The sequence below is a fragment of the Seriola dumerili genome, unplaced genomic scaffold (assembly GCF_002260705.1).
Source record: "Seriola dumerili isolate Sdu_G_001 unplaced genomic scaffold, Sdu_1.0 BDQW01000432.1, whole genome shotgun sequence".
NCBI lineage: Eukaryota > Metazoa > Chordata > Actinopteri > Carangiformes > Carangidae > Seriola > Seriola dumerili.
The window spans coordinates 1,821,834-1,841,305 of NW_019174687.1; the positions used below are offsets into that span (position 1 = coordinate 1,821,834).

At 39.9% G+C, this 19,472-nt stretch overlaps 1 protein-coding gene across 1 annotated transcript in view; it reads right to left on the reverse strand.

Moving 5' to 3' along the window:
- The window catches only part of LOC111233887 (acyl-coenzyme A thioesterase 11-like), a 24,784-nt gene extending 5,514 nt beyond the window's left edge, over positions 1-19,270 (reverse strand). The window contains exons 1-12 of the mRNA XM_022761797.1: positions 19,209-19,270; positions 16,830-17,024; positions 16,600-16,669; positions 16,452-16,512; positions 15,648-15,752; positions 15,365-15,500; positions 15,017-15,108; positions 13,899-13,960; positions 13,289-13,408; positions 12,989-13,127; positions 10,285-10,340; positions 9,623-9,689 (exon numbers count right to left, since the gene is read on the reverse strand). Of these exons, the coding sequence (XP_022617518.1) occupies positions 9,623-9,689; positions 10,285-10,340; positions 12,989-13,127; positions 13,289-13,408; positions 13,899-13,960; positions 15,017-15,108; positions 15,365-15,500; positions 15,648-15,752; positions 16,452-16,512; positions 16,600-16,669; positions 16,830-17,016 (1,095 nt within the window). The 5' untranslated portion in view covers positions 17,017-17,024; positions 19,209-19,270. The remainder of the gene's footprint in view (positions 1-9,622; positions 9,690-10,284; positions 10,341-12,988; positions 13,128-13,288; positions 13,409-13,898; positions 13,961-15,016; positions 15,109-15,364; positions 15,501-15,647; positions 15,753-16,451; positions 16,513-16,599; positions 16,670-16,829; positions 17,025-19,208) is intronic.
- Positions 19,271-19,472: the final 202 nt, after the last annotated feature.

The following is a 19,472-nucleotide window of genomic DNA, read 5'->3' on the forward strand; positions in this document are numbered from 1 at the left end:
GTTGGGGTGAGTGGGCAAGGACACTAACCGCAGAGCGATGACATATGGATCTCTGAGGAGAAACACATCAACAATCCACAGTTCAGTCCTGCAGACAGAGGATGGGACCTTTGACCGTTTACTGTCAATTCCACTGACCCACTGCTGCACGGCTTCCTCTTGGAACCAGCAAGATGAAGTCCTGCAGTGATTCCTGCTCCAAGATTGGCTGAAGTCGGAGAACCAGGAGCACCGTGATGGACTGACGGGTGACCACACGATACAGGAACTCATCATCATCCACCCGGTTGGATCAGCTCACACTTCCTGAATTTGGGACAAAAAGACACTGATGATGATGGATGTAGTTTCCTTGATATAAAGTGAAGAAATACAGACTCTGCATTGTTAAAGGCGCAGTTTCCACATTGAATTGCACTATATTTTCTCCACATTCTATCTCTTGCTCTACGAGTTTAGCATGAAAACATTAACATCACTTCACTGCCGTATGATAAACATGAAGCTACAGCCGCAGACAAATGGTTAGCTTCATCTTAGCTTAGCATACAAAACTGGGAACAGGAAGAAAAGGAAAAACCTTGCTCTGTCTAGGTAATAAAAATACCACGAACGCAAAATCTTCTTACAGCTCCATATAACTAACACATTTTATCTCCTTTCTTTAATCTGTGTAAAGACAAGTGTCAAAAACTGCAATTTACCTGACGTGTTTTAATGCTGATATATAGGTTAGACAGTACAAACCTCCTCAAAGACATATGTATTGCATATGTAGCTGTATGTATAAACCTTATACTAACACATTATTAGACCATCCATGTGTGTGACCTGTGTTTTTATTTGGCCAAACTTCCAAATACCAACCTGCCAGAATCCAGAGTCCAGTCTAAATTAAAACAAACATGAACTTGTGCTGGATGATGAACTGTTGTTTGTTCATCATCAGTGATGCAGGTAATATATATATATATTAATATAATATAATAATATATATATATATATATTATAATAATATATTATTATAATATCTGGATTCTTCTCACACCCAATGCTATGAAAGGATCTTTTTGTTTGCTTTTGTGTGTGAGATGTAATATGTTTCGGTATTATGGGAAACAAAAACACTATTTTGGTAGCTCAGAAAAATAAATATAAACGCTCTGGGATCCTTGAAGAGCTTGTTCTCTGGTGCTGGGAAAACAGAAGGCCTCACCAACTTGGTCTGGAATCTGCTCTGCTCACGACTGTAGAGAGTCTTACAGAAAGTGAATTACACCCCCCCCCCCATCCACCCACACACCCACACACAACCCACACACAACATCACCTCTGCCCGGCCTTCTTGCCTCCTCCCAGAGAGTGCAGAACCAGCAAGCAGAAGGGTTACAGAGGAATTGTCATCACTTCAGAAATATTGACTCACCAACCTCGGACACTCAGAAAATGTTTTATATAACAGTCTATGCTTTGTAGCCACAAGTCCAGCTCAGAGAGACTGAGAGACCCTCCAGAAATTGACCTCTGACCTTTTTTGAAAAATGTTATAAAGGCCTGGCACAGATGGAACATTCCCATAAGGTGAAGGCTGAATCAACCTTTTAGTAAAAGTGTGCTATTTAAAAAAATCCAACACGATGACAGATTTCATTTGTTAAAAATGTTCTTTACTGTTGTCATCTCCACCTAAAGCAGCGGAGGAATGTGGTTTGGTGAGACAGTGAGAAAGAGGTGAAAGGCCTCTGATAGTTGGAGCTTTTCACCACAGGCTCCAACCACATGGAACACACCTCATTTCCTTTTTGTTCATCTTTGCAGGTGTAGTTATCTGTTCTTACAGTTTCATATCTGATGTTCCTCTACACAAGGACAACACTGAAACTGATTCTTTTGAACTGGGAGCTCTGTTCACTCCACACATTGACGTTGCATTGCAGTGCTGGCACAACAGCTGCAAACTGTCTCTGTGGCGCATCGTTTAGCGCGTTCGGCTATTAACGAAAACAGTGGTGGTTCAAGCCCACCAGGGACGGAACAAACTTTTGCCCACAGAGGGGACTAATAAAGGTTTACCTTATCTTATCTTGCCACTGATGTACACGCATTATTGCTGCCACAGATGACATTATCAGTGTTCGTGCCTGATATAAATAACAGAGCATGTTACATCTGCATTAAGTTTTGACCTCACTGTTGTCTTAGATTACCATGTGTCTTTGTTTGACCAGAGTGTTACACAGTGTCTGTTGTGTCTGGTAATAATAGTAACCACAGTTATCTAATGACAAAAAGTAATGATTCGAAACAAACAATTACTGAAATAGCTTCAACTCATTCTTAATGGTATTTCCCAATAGTCATGTAACTTAGCTTACCATGCACATGGACTTAAAATTAAATGTACCGAAAAAAACGCTATGTTGTTAAAAAATAGTTTTTTAGAACTTTCTATCGTGTTGGACTCTGATCTCCTGCAGCTTCCTGACAGTGTGTGGACTCCTTTCGCAGGGCTTCCTCAAATTTTAATTTTTGCACTTATTGAACCTTTAAGGAGTGCATTTCCTTCTCTTGATAAATACCACACGTCTTGAACTCCAACCTTTTCCTGAGGGCAGATCATTCATACAGTAAAACCCTGACTTTGTTATGACAACACATGTTGGAAGAGACAATTTTAAGCTTCACAATTGACTCTTCATCTACAATGTGGTGTGTGTTGTGTGTTTTGTGTTGTGTTGTGTTGTGTGTGTGTGTGCGTAAAAAGGCATACTGATAATGTTTGTCCCAGCTCGTCTAGGCTGCTGAGGCTCACCCCAGCAGACAGAAGGCTCTGGAGCGAGAACGTCCACCTCCGATTCCACCCTGAAACTCAGCGTGGACTTCTGCTTCGCAGGTGGTAAGACGAAACCTGGAACAAACAGTCACATGAAACACTCGCAGCTCGCTCTGTGGACCAGGAACAAACTTCCTCCACATAGAACATGAAGAAGAGAGCAGCAGATAAACCAGTTTGTCTTTTTTCAAAACTCGACGGCGCCATTTGTTCGAGCAGCTAAAACATTTCAGCAGCTGACCACATTGTTATAGCTCCAGGTTACATCTGAACACACACCACACACCACACACACACCACACACACACACACACACCACACCACACACACCACACACACAACAACACACACAGACACACACCACACAACACACGCAGTAGTAAACAAACATTCAACAGAAAATATTAGATTTTGATAACAGACTAATATGCTGTTACTGTTAATGCTCCTCCCTTTCAATCCTTGCCTTGCTCAGAGGCACAAAAAATGCAGCATTTAAGAAAGAAATATGAAGCGAGAATCCCACATCCTAAATAAAATCAACATAATCTTTCTATGAAAAAATTACAGTTAGTGTTTACCAAATCAATGACATTGCTTATTTAAGCATTATTTTTCATTATTTATCATTAAATTTCAACTATTGCCAGACCACTCAACATTTCCTGTTAGGACCGGTCGATCACTCAGAAAATCACGAATCCACATGCTTATTGATGCCTCCACTGTGGGAAATCTAGATTACTTGCATAACGTTTGCTCACTCTGAGCAAAGAAATCCAGAGAAACTCACATGCACAGTACCAATAAGACATGCAATAAAACAGACACAACAATAAAGATAAAATAATATTCAATAACTATTACATCTATCAGTACCACAAAGCATATAATATATTGCAGTCAATAATAGAAATTCAGTTAAAATAAAAAATTTATTAATTATGATGATATATTAAAATTGCACTTATTCCAAAATTATATTAATTACACGTATAAATAATGGAAATTATAAATTATGAAGGCAAACTGACCCTCAGAGGGAAAGAGTTGTAAAGTTCGATGGCACAGGCAAAAAGCTGACTTCCTGTGGCGCTCGTTTGTGGCATCGTGGCTGGATGGGTCTGCTGTGAAAGTGCTCCTGTGTTTTGACCAGCACACTGTGGAGTGGGTGGAGTCAAGCACCCTTCAGGCAACAGACTAATCCCAGCCAAATGCATCACAGTGTGAACATTATGTCTAAAGTAATCTGTCTAATACAAAGCTTCAAGTCTCTTGTGTCAATACTTTATTTAATCTATGTAAAATGTTGAGCAGTTTGTTGATTTTAGTGAAAATGAATTCTACTTAACAGACAGACAGACAGACAACGACAGACAAGACAGACAAGACAGACAGACAGATATGATAGATAGATAGATAGATAGGATAGATAGATAGATAGATAGAATAGATAGATAGATAGATAGATAGATAGATAGATAGATAGATACTTTATTTATCTCTAGGGATAGTCAGGCTTATTTAAACAAATCATAGTTTCACAGGTTGTGTGTGTGTGTGTGTGTGTAGTGTGTCGTGCTGTGTGTGTACTTGGTGTGTGTGTGTGTGTGTGTGTGTGTGTGTGTGTGTGTGTGTGTGTGTGTAAAACACTGCTTAGGTTACAGTATAAACCTTAGCAGTGTGGAAGACCCTTTAAATTACTTTTTTTTTTAATTTACTGTTTATAAGTAAATATAAATAAACATGCATAAATGACATTTTCAATAAATCAATGAATTGTTTATATATATGCAAAACACCTCTTTACTTGTTTTTCTGTGATGTGATTTGATTTTAATGTGGCATGGAAAATAAAACTTATTCATTCAGTAATTGTCTTTTTTAACTAAATCCAGACAGACTGAAATGAATACTGTTGCTTCTGTGTGTTTTGGTTTCTAATTTTTAAAAATGCCAGTGGGACACTGCTTTAGTTAGCGTTATTTAACACTAACATCTCACATTCTGCTTGTCCCTTCACAACACAGTCTCTGTCTTGTCATAGCTCTCTGTTGTCAGTGAGGCTTCCATTACATGTAAAGTCTTCAAGCACCAGAGAGCAGTGAGCACAACCTGTACATATTCAATACACAATCAGCTGGAAGCTGAGGCCCTGAATGAAACACTGAAATCCTGTGTTGCTTATTTGGTTCAGTAGTCGTAATCAGTCTCCTGGGATCCCCATTGCCATTACTGGTTTTTGAAACCCATCACTATGACATCAGTAAATACAGCTGTTCCAGTGAGCCAGTGCCACTCTGTCCCTCCACAAGACCACCATTTGGACATTTAATTAATTAATGTAATGTAATTAATGTGTTAGTCATCCACAGCACTTGTATTTTATCACTAATCTGAGTATTCCTGGACCTTTTCCTCACCTTTTCGGGGGTCCCAGGTACGGACCAGAGGGACCTCGCCCTCGCTGCGGGAAATGATATACTTTCTGAGAGAACAAAAGAAAAGAAATTAGAAAACATCTTTGATAATTTGAGGGGAATAATACAAAAAACATTCCATTAAAACCAAGTTAAACCTTTGGTCTTAATAAACATTTTCAACAAACAACACGAACCATCAAATTATAACCAGAACTGTGGATCAACAGTGGAAATAAAAATTTTAATTTATTTTCTTTTCATTTCTCACACAATTTACACTCCAGAATCTAGATGATGGATGCTCTTGTATTTGCTTTGACTATTGTTAAACAAACCTGCTGAAACACTGACTACCACAGGCTCAAAGAAAGATGCTGTTTGCTAACAGCTATCAGAGGTGTCACAGAGTTTTTCAGCACAGCAGCACTGTAGACTAATGTTCAGATGTTTTCATAGCCTTCATCATAAGGCTGGAGTGATACACAGTTCTACACACTGCAGGGCGCCATGGTGACATTTTTGTGGGTTGTGAATCTTTCTGAAACGTTCAATTCCTCTTATTTTTTAATTCCAAATAAACTGAATAATAAAAGTGTTACGTTTAGCTCTGGCACACTTACTGTGTGGATGTGAAAGCTTTAGCTCATTACCAGGTTGAACAGATGAATTACCGTCTTAACCTGATCATTCTTCCTGGCTATGGCCTCTCTATTAACCTCCTCTCCCCTTCCTGTAAATGAAAGACGTGAAACACACTCCAATAATTTAGTTTGGGGACTCACAGGAGACAGACTTAAAAGAAGAATGATTTCACCTTAGTAATGTGCTTCTCCTTTAGCGACCTTCCCTGCCCAATAATCACCCACATCTATTATAACACAACCTCCACTCCTTGTTTTAGTTTGGTACAGGCTGATGTTTGAAACCTGAGTACCAGCTGCAGGATCCTCTCGTCACGCCATCCTTTACTGATGTTTCACCCCTTTAAATCCCAATAATGTGTCAGTGGATTGCTGAGCAGTAGATCAGGGACGTCTCGCCCTACCATATTACTTCCCATACATGCTGTGTACTCAGCCGTTTCAACAAAATCTCAGCCTACGTCACCGTCACACAAACCGTGAGACAACAAGGTACGCTGGAGTCTTTGAAGGACGCACTAGATTGACGGTTGCATTAGTTTCGTGACCGGCAGGGAAGTCCTAAAGCAATAAAAGCATAACTGACTAAGTCGTACGAATTCTCATTCTTCTTTTAAGTTTTCTCCTTAGACGTCACCCCCAACTCTAAGATCACTTGAGTAGCTACTGCTAATTCCAACGTCCTTTCATTTACAGAAGGGAGAGAGGTTCAAGATGGCCATAAGCCAGGAAAAAGAACAGCAATTTCAGCTAACACGAAATCGTAAAGACACATTCTCAGTCAACAGAAAACCCCCTCTTTAATGAGGCTAAATCGTTTCAACATCCACAAAGATGCAATCGGTCCAGAATTGCTAAACAACGTCGACCACACCAACCTCTTATCTTCAGATCTGTATTTTCGGAAAATCTCTATAAAAAAAGAGAATTGAACGTTTCACGAAAGATTCTACAACCCAACAAAAAAAATGTTCAACCATGGCCCACTTTGCAGTGGGTGTAGAACTGTGTATTACCACTTCCAGCCTTCATGATGAAGGCATGAAACACTAACCATTATTTACAGTTGCTTGCCTATGTCCTTTAAAAAACTCTGTTCACGGGACACCTCATTGAATTAGAGCTGTTAGCAAAACAGGCATCATTCTTTGATCCCTGTGATAGTCCAGCTTGATCTTTCTACCATGTTTTGTTTAACAATAGTCAAAGCAAAATACAAACCTCCAAGTCCAAGTCCATTCTGACTGCTAGTTAAATTGTTGGAGAAATGAAAAGAAACATAAAAATTTAGAATTTTATTTCCACTGTTCTGGATCCACAGTTCTTCTCTATAAAAATTTGCACGGTTCGTTTTGTTTGATAATATCGTTAATTAACGACCAAAAGGCTTTACTTCGGTTTTTAATAGCACATTGTTTTTGCTATATTATTCCCCTGCAGACATTAATCAAAGATTTCAAACTTTCATTTCTTTTCCTTTTATTTACTCTCAAAAGTCATATCATTCTCCCGCACCCACCGCAGAGGCGACGTCCCCTCTGTCCTGACCCTGGTGGGACCCCCGAAACCCACGGTTGATGATAAATCCAGGAATCAACTCATAATCGATTTAGTATAAACTACAAAGTTCGATGCTCGAGTACAACTAACACCCATTTAATTTACATTTACATTAATTAATTAATCCCCAGAATGTGTCCATGTACGGACAACGCGTGCCTGCCTTCCATCTGGGACACAAAGCTGCTATCTTTACTTTTGATGTCACTGAGTTACTACGTTTCAAAAAAACCAAGTTTAATACATCAGACACGAGCACTTGGATTCCCAGCAGGGCACTGATTCCAGGTACTACCTGAACACAAATAGCAACACAGATTTCAGTGCTTTCCCCACTTCAGCTCAGCTTCCAAAAGCTGATCCGTGTATAAATATAGTACCAGTTTGCTCACTCTCTTCTGTGCTTGAAGACATTTTCATTTACCAATGAAGCCCTCCACCTGACCAAAACAGAGTAAGCTATTGAACAAAGCACAAAAGGACTGTGTTGATTGAGAGACAAGCAGAATGTGAGAGTTCAGTCTTAATAACGCTACACCCACACACGTGTTTACCACCTGGACCATTTTTACAATAACAATTTAGAGAAATCCCAACCACACAGAAACAAATCTTCATTTCCAGTCTGTTCTGGATTATCTGTTAAAAAAGACCAAATTAAACTGAATGAATGAAGTTTTATTTTTTCCATGCCACATTTAAAATCCAAATCACCATCCAACAGAAAAAACCCAAGTAAAGAAGGGTGTTTTTGCATATATAAAAACCAATTTCATTGATTTATTGAGAAGAATGTCAATTATGCATTGATTCTACGTACTTTACTCTAGAAACCACAAGTAAATTTGAAAATAAAAAATAATTTATAATCTTCCACACTGCTTTAAGGTTAACTGTAACCTTAAGCCCCCAGTGTTTACCACACACACCACACCACCACACAACACACACCCACACACACCACACCACACACACGACACACACACACACACACCACCCACACACACAACACCATCCACAACACACAACCTGTGAAAACTATATGTGATTGTTTAAATAAAAGCCTGGACTATCCCGCCTAGAGAAATAAATTAAATAATCTATCTATCTATCTATCTATCGTATCTAATCTATCTATTTTTTCTATCTATTCTATTCTATTCTATCTAAATCTATCTATCATTCTAATCTAATCTAATAGATAGATAGATAGATAGATAGATAGATAGATAGATAGATAGATAGATAGATAGATAGATAGATAGATAGATAGATAGATAGATAGATACTTTATTTATTCCCTAGGGGATAGTCAGGCTTATTTAAACAAATCATAGTTTCACAGGTTGTGTGTGTGTGTGTGTGTGTGTGTGTGTGTGTGTGTGTGTGTGTGTGTGTGTGTGTGTAAACACTGCTTGGGTTACAGTATAACCTTAGCAGTGTGGAGGACTTTAAATGACTTTTTTTTTAATTTACTGTATTATAAGTAAATATAAACATGTTAAATGACATTTTCAATAAATCAATGAATTGTTTTTCACTGATATGCAAAACACCTCTTTACTTGGTTTTCTGTGATGTGATTTGATTTTAATGTGGCATGGAAAATAAAACTATTCATTCAGTTAATTGTCTTTTTAACATAATCCAGACAGACTGGAAATGAGATCTTGTTCTGTGTGTTTTGGGTTTCTAATTTTTAAAAATGCCAGGTGGACACGTGTGTAGTAGCGTTATTAAGACACTAACTCTCACATTCTGCTTGTCTCCTCACAACACAGTCTTGTCTTGTCATAGCTCTCTGTTGTCAGGTGAGGCTTCCATTACATGAAATGTCTTCAAGCACCAGAGAGCAGTGAGCAACTGTACATATTCATACACAATCAGCTGGAAGCTGAGGCCCTGAATGGAAACACTGAAATCTGTGTTGCTATTTGGTTCAGTAGTCTGTAATCAGTCTCCTGGGATCCCATGCCATACTGGTTTTTGAAACCCATCACTAGTGACATCAGTAAATACAGCTGTTCCAGTGAGCCAGTGCACTCTGTCCCTCCACAGACCACCATTTGGACATTAATTAATTAATGTAATGTAATTAATGTGTTAGTCATCACAGCACTTGTATTTATCACTAATCTTGAGTTATTCCTGGACCTTTTCCTCACCTGGTTTCGGGGGTCCCAGGGTACGGACAGAGGGACCTCGCCCTGCGTGCGGGAAATGATATACTTTCTGAGAGAACAAAAGAAAAGAAATTAGAAACATCTTTGATAATGTGAGGGGAATAATACAAAAACAATTCCATTAAAACCAAGTAAACCTTTGGTCTTAATAAACATTTTCAAAACAACACGAACCATCAAATTATAACCAGAACTGTGGATCACAGTGGAAATAAAATTTTAATTTATTTTCTTTTCATTTCTCAACAATTTAACTGCAGTCAGAACTGGATGACTGCAGTCTTGTATTTGCTTTGACTATTGTTAAACAAACCTGCTGAAACACTGACTACCACAGGCTCAAAGAATGATGCTGTTTGCTAACAGCTATCAGAGGTGTCCTACACAGTTTTTCAGCACTAGCAGCACTGTAGACTAATGTTCAGATGTTTCATGCCTTCATCATGAAGGCTGGAGTGATACACAGTTGTACACACTGCAGGGCGCCATGGTGACATTTTTGTGGGTTGTGATCTTTCTGAAACGTTCAATTCCTCTTATTTTTAATTCCAAATAAACTGAAAATAAAGTGTTACGTGTTAGCTCTGGCACACTGATGTGGATGTGAAAGCTTTAGCTCATTACAGGGGTTGACAGATGTTTACCTGTCTAACCTGATCTTCTTCCTGGCTATGGCCTCTTGAAACCTCCTCTCCCCTTCCTGTAAATGAAAGACGTGAAACACACTCCAATAATTTAGTTTGGGGACTCACAGGAGACAGACTTAAAGAAGAATGATTCACCTTAGTAGTGCTTCTTCTTTAGACCTTCCCTGCCCAATAATCACCCACATCTTTCAAACTCCACTCCTTGTTTAGTTTGGTGACAGGCTGATGTTGAAACCTGAGTACCAGCTGCAGGATCTTCCGCTGGACGCCATCCTTTACTGATGTTTCACCCCTTTAATCCCAGAATGTGTCAGGATGGCGGGGCAGTGGTCTGGGACGTCTCCCTCCTTTTCCCTACAGCTGGGTTTAGATAGTCGGGTGATTCTACACTATGGTTCCTTGGTTGCACAACCTCCTCTTCGCAGCTAGAGCCAAAAACTTCCTTGCTCTGCTTCGTTGCAAAGATCTGTTGGGAAGTTTTTGAATTTCACTAACATGGATCCACTAGTTTCTGCAAACACCAACTTTCTTATTTCATGTGCTTCCTGGACGCCCTCTTCCCATGGAAGTGTCCGCTCGACTGTCGAGACTCGCTTCTTGGTTGCCGACCACAGGGCGATGTCAGGTCTTGGTGTGGTGGTGATGTCAGGTGGAACCACAGCTGGTTGCCAAGGTCTGTTCTCTTTGACCATTTGTCATTTCCTGGAGTCAAGACTGATGTTCTGTCCTGAGTGGGATAGTATTACATCGATTGTCCAGCTGTTACAAAATGACTACCTGCTTCAATTTTACCTTCTCCTCCTCACCTAACTGGAACATACCACCTGCTCAGGTAAATATGAAGGTGAGCTACACAAATACTAGGCTTTCAAGGCACACAATTGTATGCAATTGATTTTTCTGTGACTGTCTGTGACAATCCACTATAAGCACACAAATAACTCATAAGTGCACAAAAGTCATACAAATGTCATTTAATACAGAACAGTTTCACCTTTATCTCCCTACAACTTAAAAAAAAAGCTTCATCAATTACTACTGAGAGGAGCTAACGAAGCAAACCTGGTTCCACTGTTTCCCCAACAACGCAGACAGACCGACTGAAAACATAAAGAAAGGGCAGACCCTTCAGATAAACAACATCTCACAACCAGTGTAGTGAATACTCAAACCCTGAGAAGTTAATGGAAACTTTTGACTAAAATTCTGATAGTAATACTAATATAATAATAACAGTGGTAATGTGGGGAACAGGGCCTAGTACAGCACCCTTCACCCTGTGACTCTTCTCAGAATGACTCAAACACGTAGGAGTAGGTCACTGTAATAAGAGCTGTGTCAATACACACAAGGTCGGTCCTTCAGAGAATTCAGTGTGTCATTTTCTTCCAACATACTTCCCCATTGTTGAGTCAGGTTTATAGCTCTGATCTTTGTTCAGCTAAGCTTTCACACCTCTTCAGTCCCAGCACTGTAAAACCTGTGTCAGAGGCTACATCGGGTCAACCTAAATGTGAATGCAGTTATTATTATTTCAGCTCATTGTTTTTGGTTTTATGGCCTGAGATTTTACTGTTCTGGTCCAGTCTGTTTGGTGACATGTAGGTCATGGAGGCTTTATAAGTTAATAATATACCAGTGTTGTGTTTACAGCCTGTTTCTGTGTCCTTTAGTAGCCAACAAAATAACACTGCATTCTGGACAGAGAAAGAAACATTTACTCATTCTTTATTTCACAGTACCGAGCCACAATATGGAGCAGCTGTGGCTCAGGAGGTAGAGCAGGTCGTCCACCAATCGAAAGGTTGGTGGTTCAATTTTCGGTGGCTCAAACTGGATGTGTGGAACAGGATGTGTGAATGTGTGTGATAGAAGAGCGCTGTATGAATGTGTGTGTGAATGGGTAAATGTGGTCGACAAGACTAGAAAAATGTCCATTTAACAAAAAAGCTATTACTGGCTGCAAACAGGGTAGGACTGTCACAGTGGCCATGACAGCCATGGCTGTGATGCCCTGAAAAATATTGTGCGCCCTACGGCCACCGCAGCCTTTGTGCCCATGCTACTGTCGAAATGTCGAGGTTCCTTTAAAAGCATCACTGCAGCAGTCCCTGCTCTCTGCTCCGGAAGCCAGCATCACCTCTCTCTATCTCTCGCTCTCTCTCTTCCTGAAAAGCGCTGCTCTCCTTCTCCAACAACATTCTGTCTTAAACTCACAGCAGATCTCACACAGAGATGATAAATCAGTGGAATCTGCTCGTTTATTTTATTTTAAATTCCAGGCCTGGTTGCAAACAATATAACGTCGGTCCACAAATTGATCTTATTACTAATCTGATTTGCATTTGGTAAATTTATGAGACTTTAACTCAAAACCGTGGACTGGCTACAGTATGAACAAGTAAACAAGTAAAGGATAAAAGAAGACGTGATGGAAGACATCATTCTTCTCCTCTGCATTGTTTCTTATTTTTTCATGTCTGGACACATTATCATTTATTCCTGTATTGTGTATTTTCATGTATTATCACTGACTTGGTTTCAGTTTAAGTTGGCAAATTTTCATGCCACTGCAAAAACATGCTGCAACAATTTCCACCTCAACTAGATAACGCCTTAGATTACATCAGTACATGCATAAAACCATCTTCAGTGCAACAAGCGTTCTTTATCAGTAGTTCATTCTGTTTGGTTCACTCACCAGGGGTTCAGGTCGTATCCGTGGTAACATACATGGCTTCCCATGGTCATCCAGCACCTCAAAGGTCATGAAGGCAGAGTTTATGTGTCGGTTAGGCCCCTCCTCCTGATAGGCCTCTGCTCGCACCCCCACCTCTAAGCTGCAGGACACATGAGTCACTCATTTGTTTAATTCATTCTTATATACAGCACCACTTTTTCTTTGCTGTACCCTCATAACACTAAGCTGTTATCACTGCCACAGAGCTCAGTCTGGTTTTATCAGCTGTATCTTTACGACTGGTCCTGGACACACTGATACCTGTTTTTGAAGGCGTTATTGACGATGGCCCTCAGCAGCAGTCTGTCACCGATCTGAGAAGGTCCTCTGAAAGTGAACATGTCGATGGCCCGAAGAGTGGGATGAGCCTGACACAGACGACTGTAGAGAAAAGACAGAAAAACAAGAAAGGAGGAAATGTGGAGACATTGTCATGTACGTGCAAGAGTTAATGTATTTGTGTAAAATAATTAGACCTTTGTGGAATGATTCCAGTACTAATGTTTTAGGCTGGAGATTTAATCCCCAAAACTTGAAGAACAAGTATTTGATGTTTCCTTCAAGTCAACAGAGCCTCTGGTGGTTTAAACTTTTCTTCAGAATGGAAAAAAAATGTGATCTTCAAAAGAAAGCAGCACATCCTCATAAGAGAAGCTGAAACCAGAGAATCTTTGTTTTTTCTCTATTTTTGCTTGAAAAGGGACTGAAATGATGAATCGATAATCAAAGTTGTTCCTTATCATTTTTCTGTCAATCAGCTAATCGATGAACCATTTCACCTCGTATGATTGAGTGTGCGTTTGTGTTTTCGATGTCTACTCTGTAACCCTGGTGTAAAGAAATGAGGCACTTAAAATGTGTGTGATTGTACCTGGCAGCGATGGTAGCTACATTCACCATCCAGGCCATGATCTGTCCTCCAAATGTGTTCACCTGGAGATTAGAGAAACACAACACGAGTCAGCACTATAACAACACAACACTGATGAGGCACAGAGAGCATGAACAGTAAAAGCCTTTGATTTCACTGGATATCTGATGTTAGATTCACACTATGTTGAATGACAGCAACAGACCAAAAATTTATTTGACTAAAAAAATCCCAATATTACAGAGAAATTCTAAGTATAACTAGAATTACCGCCTTGCCTCTATGTACGGCTGCTGCTGGGATGGTGGCATAAAAAGACGTGGAACCCTCACTTTCTACATTGTAGGACCTTTAGTGAACAAACACCATTTTATTTAGATTTGTTCAGCAGTTGTGTCTGAGATTTCTGCATCCACCCAAACACACTGGAGGTGAACTGACTTTAATCCATGGTGTTCACAGGATTTAACATTTTAAATAATCAATCATAACAAATCTTTCTAGAAAATCCACAGACCTCAGTGAAAATGCACTTCTGCATTATTATAATTATATTATAAAACATATATTTACATATTTCTATTTTTATCATTTTTAAAAAATTAATTAATTAAATTCTACTTTTAGCTTAACAACATTCAAGGAGAAATGCAAGGGGGAAGGAATGGCTGACATGACTCTGCTAACTGAGAAAATACATTTTGTTGGTATTTGGTGAACTACCTCTTTCATTCCAAATCCATCTATTCTTGTTACACAAGAAACAAGAATTACCTCCTTGTGGTTGTCTGCCTCCTCCACTTAGACCAGTTTCAGATTTTTGTGTGAAATTTGTCATAATAACTGTGTGAAGTCTTGAATAATAGTTAAAAAATCAGAGTGACATTGACCTTTGACCTTTGACCACCAAAATCTAATCAGTTCATCCCTGAGTCCTTATGAATATTTGTGCCAAATCTGAAGAAGTTGACATCATGTCCATGAAAATGGGACGGACAGACAACTCGAAAAAAAAAGAATCCTCTGGCTCTGACTGTTGGCGCTGGGACATAAAAACATCACCAGGTAACAGCTGATTAACTTCCTGAGATAAACAGACAGATACATAAATAAATCACCTGATGATTAGCATGTGGGGGTAGAACCAGCTCAACACTCTCCACCTTGGTCCTCTCTGCTGCCACTGCATCTCCTACTGCTGAGTTGTCAGCTGACATACACAAACACACACACACACACAAAATGTAATACAAGATTTCTATGGATTTGACTGTTATTCTATATATTTTCAATGATCCCATGGAAAGACCCAAACCAACAATGTGTTTCTGACTTCTCTACCCTGTCTGCTGCCCTAAAACCCTGTCTTCACACTTCAGACTTTCTCACTAACATCTAGGAACAGGCTGAACCCTGCATTTATCAGGGAGAGCAGCTACATTTAAAGAGGTCAGTATCTAACCTACCCTGCTGGATGGACCCGTGGGAGAGCAGATCTTTGATGATGTCATCGTGTACCATCCTGACCCTCCGTCTCTCAGCTGCCACGCTGTATTCAACCTGCTCCCTCTGAGTGTGAGGTACGATGGGTTTCAAGATCACCTGTGAGGTAACAATACACACCCCCACACACACACACACACACACACACACACACACACACACACACACAGACTGGTTTCACACATTCTCCAAAGTGTCAAAAGCTCTTTGAAATCTTTTCTGATGATCCAGACATCGCCCCATCACCTTCTGTCCAGTGTTTCTGCGCTGGGTTACAAAGGTGGCGTAGGCGTGACAAACTCTCCAGTGACGATCGGAGAACAAGTCCTCACAGCTCACCTGTATGCCCACCTGCAACGGAGTATGACAGCAATGATTCTTGATTGAAATATAAGTGTATAAGTGTGTCTTTGGACCTCAGCGTGAACACATTTCTACAGATACTTAACTTTTTTCTACTTGATTTTATTACAGTATGTTCTGCACTGACAATAAAAACATCCTTATCCTTATTTCATAGGAACTGTTTCTTTGTGTAGAAAGTAGTTCCGGTGAAGGCTGCTCACTGTGCAGTCTGTGGATTATTCAATGTGACCGGGACACTGATTCTGGACAGACACACTGATGCTGAGGTTTGTCATTGCTGCAAGTACCACCAACAAAATTCCATCTACCTTCATTGTGTTGTGGTAGAAGCAGAAACCTCAAAAACCTGGACACATAAAACTAAAACTACATTCAGCTAAAGCCACTAAAAACAATATCAGAAGTGATACTATTACAGATGCAAAAGATTCTCCTGTAAAAGCTGGTATTAAAAAAAATAACCAAGTCTCCTGTAATAGCTGGGGGCGTGGCTGCTTACTCTGCTAACTGAGAAAATACATTTTGATTATTATTTGTGTGAACTGGCTCTGCAAAATGATTTTGTGTTTTCTGTGATTATTACACAAGGGTAAAGTGGTACACACGTAAAGTAACAGAGAATGAGTGTGTGTGTTTAACATTGTTACTCATACACTGTAAGAACATAGTGTGAACGTCTCTGACCTCCATACTGGTGTTAAAGGCTCTGTTGACCCTTGCCTTGATGTTCACCACCTGACCCACACTGGACAAAGACACAAAGGAAGAATGAGTATATACTGTAAACACACACTCACACACAAGCCCTTTCTGTACACACACTTCCTGGTACCTGATGGTGTGTTCAAAGTGGATGTCATCCATGGACGCAGTGACACAGGGGCTTCCAGCATGTCTCTCAGCTGAAACAGAGATGTGTCATGTCCTGTCTGCCTGCTCTGTGGTTACAACATACACTGGACACTCACAAATGAAATGAGCATTTCAAGACACACTGCACCAGTAATGTTCACTGACTCTCTCTCTCTCTCTCACACACACACACACACACAAACACCTCACCAGAGAGGCAGGCGGTGGAGTCTATCCATTTGAGCAGGTGTCCCACGCTCAGCTCCTGTCGGTGGTTGCTGTGACAGGGCATAACTATCTGACTCATTTTCACCTCTGTCGGGTTCATGCTCTCCTCTTCTTCCTCCTCCTCTTCTGCCTCATCTCTCTCCAGATCACCTGACACTCTAGAACTCATCTTCAAAGCTGAGGGAAGGGAAGAGTGTTTTAGGTCAGCCGTTTTATTGGTCAGATTCAAAGAGATAAAAAGTGAGACGCCAAGCACAACATGTGTCCACACCATGCTTTGCCCACATGCTCCATTTTTACACTATCATCCTGAGTGACAATAAGCTACATGCTAACACTTCAACATGTACTGTGAAGGACTTTACTGACACAGGACCAGCACTGGAGCTGGTTCCTAAAACGAAGTTTGAAGATTTTCCTGCACATGGAAAGTTTCAAAGTAGGGATGCTCATTTTGAATTTTTTTTCTGACCAATAGCCAACGCTCGCTAACTGACCATTAACCGTTGAACCATTAGATTAAAATGTGCTATTTACAATGGAATACCAATACAACAAATGTTTTTGTTTTGTTTTTTCATAAGAAGGGATTTATTTTTACACATGCAGAACCGGCATAATAGCCTGGATCTCCTGTGTAGAAAAATATTTTATAACTTAAAATAAATAGCCAGACTTTCTAATGTATAAACAGTTTAACAAAGCGAAAACACACATTGAATTGAAACCTCCTCCTCCTGATTAGCTTTCCACCAGTCAGGAGGATTAGTATCCAATGAGGGTGGATTGTCTCTCATATATGTATATTTCTTTATTGTTTAACTGACAGTGTTAATCTGTCAAAATGTTTATTGTCGGTTGGGGTGAAGCTCATGTAATAAGTAAATGCTTATAGAAAGAGGCAGTCATGTTAGTGAATTGACTATAATGAAATTATTATGTTGAAGTAAGCGCTCCAACACAGAGCTGCAGTCCCAGTTGTAAGCTGCTATAAAGGTCATTTCTCAGCTGTTTCACATCTGTGACTTTAATCAGAGAATTTCTCAGCTTCAGTCAGACTGTAAGAATAACAGGACTGCTGTTTTGAGTGTTTTATTTTTTTTAGGAATTTTATGGTTGCCCTGAGAGCTCAATACACTGCAACTTAAGCCCTTTGCTGCATATCATCCTCTTTCCCCCCCCCCCTCTCTCTCTAACTTAAAAAAAGTGATGAACCTGGCTGGGATGCAATTGTTGATCAATGCCCAATTGTGACTTTTGAAGTTAAAAGTAAAACAACAAGTGCGTCCCCGCCAGGTTAATCACACGTTTGTATGTTTGGCTTAGTTTTGAGTATTTGCAGCACATGTGGTGTCAAATTGATGAAGATGTTTTCTGAATTTGTTTGTGTTTTGTCTATTTGCATGTTTTCTTAAGATGCAGTACTCTGACGGCCACTGTAGATTTTGTCTTCCTTCGTACAAACAAGTGGAGTAATCTGTTTAGTACCATTTTCCCAGGAAACTCAGTTGACATAGCTGAGTAGTTACACATGCAGGGTATGTACTGTAGCACAAGTACACAGACTGACTCTGAACGCTTCATACACGGTGAAACGTGACAACAACCACAACCTCAAGATTCACTTTTCCCTGTGATCTCCTCCTCCTGGTCTTTCTTCTTTGATATCTCAAGTCTGTGACTCACCAGGTCACATTCGTTCAGTGTTTACATGAGAGTTGCACACATTCAACAAATGATGGCGACATACATTAGTTTACTGCAACAGCTTCCTGTACAATGACTCGTTTTCAATTCAATGTTATTCTACAAGTGAGAAGTTTTTGTCACAAGCTTCATCCACGAAATATAAATATTTCAGTGTCACAGTTCTGGTCGGTTCGTGGTCTAAGTAAGGACTAGAAATGGACTAGTAAGAGTCATCAGTTTTAAAAGTGATAATTAATGTGTAATTTACTGCTTTGTTACAACCAAACAACATTATATTGTGACTGTAGCTACAGGTGCTCTGAGCAGCTAGTATAACATCTGACAGTACATGTAAAATGGTCGTTTTATCTGTTCCTTCAACCTAACCCGACACATGCACATGAAATACCCGAAGGAAACATTTGCTAGCCACGTAAGTTATAGTGCCCTGACATTATTTTTCTGCTGTCTGTTTACAAACTTCAAAAATCTCCCACAGCTCTTAAGTTAACGGCCAAAAAACAAGTTGTCGAAATCATCGTGCACATAAAGAAATAGCTACGTTGGCTGGTTAAAATACTTGCTAATCGTAAAACTAGATAGCTGAGTAAAAGCCACGAGCATAAAATGACAGTTTAGCTGAAGTTTAGATGTACAAAGCGGACAACTGACCAGATGTGTGGCTGACGGATGTTTCAGTGGCCGGAGGTTGAGCAGTCGAGGACAGTGTTAGTTCACATCGTTCCCGAAGTGCAGCATCTATTTCACGGCAGGTACCAAAAGGTATTCCGGTAATACCTTTCAAAATAAAAGCCTTAGTAGCCAACATGCTTGTGTTTGGCTATTCATTCCTACAGTGAATAGTCTCAGTAGCATACTTATGTGTGTTGTGAAAGAAAGTAATTGTGAATCTAGAGGAGGTAAGAGCATAATTCA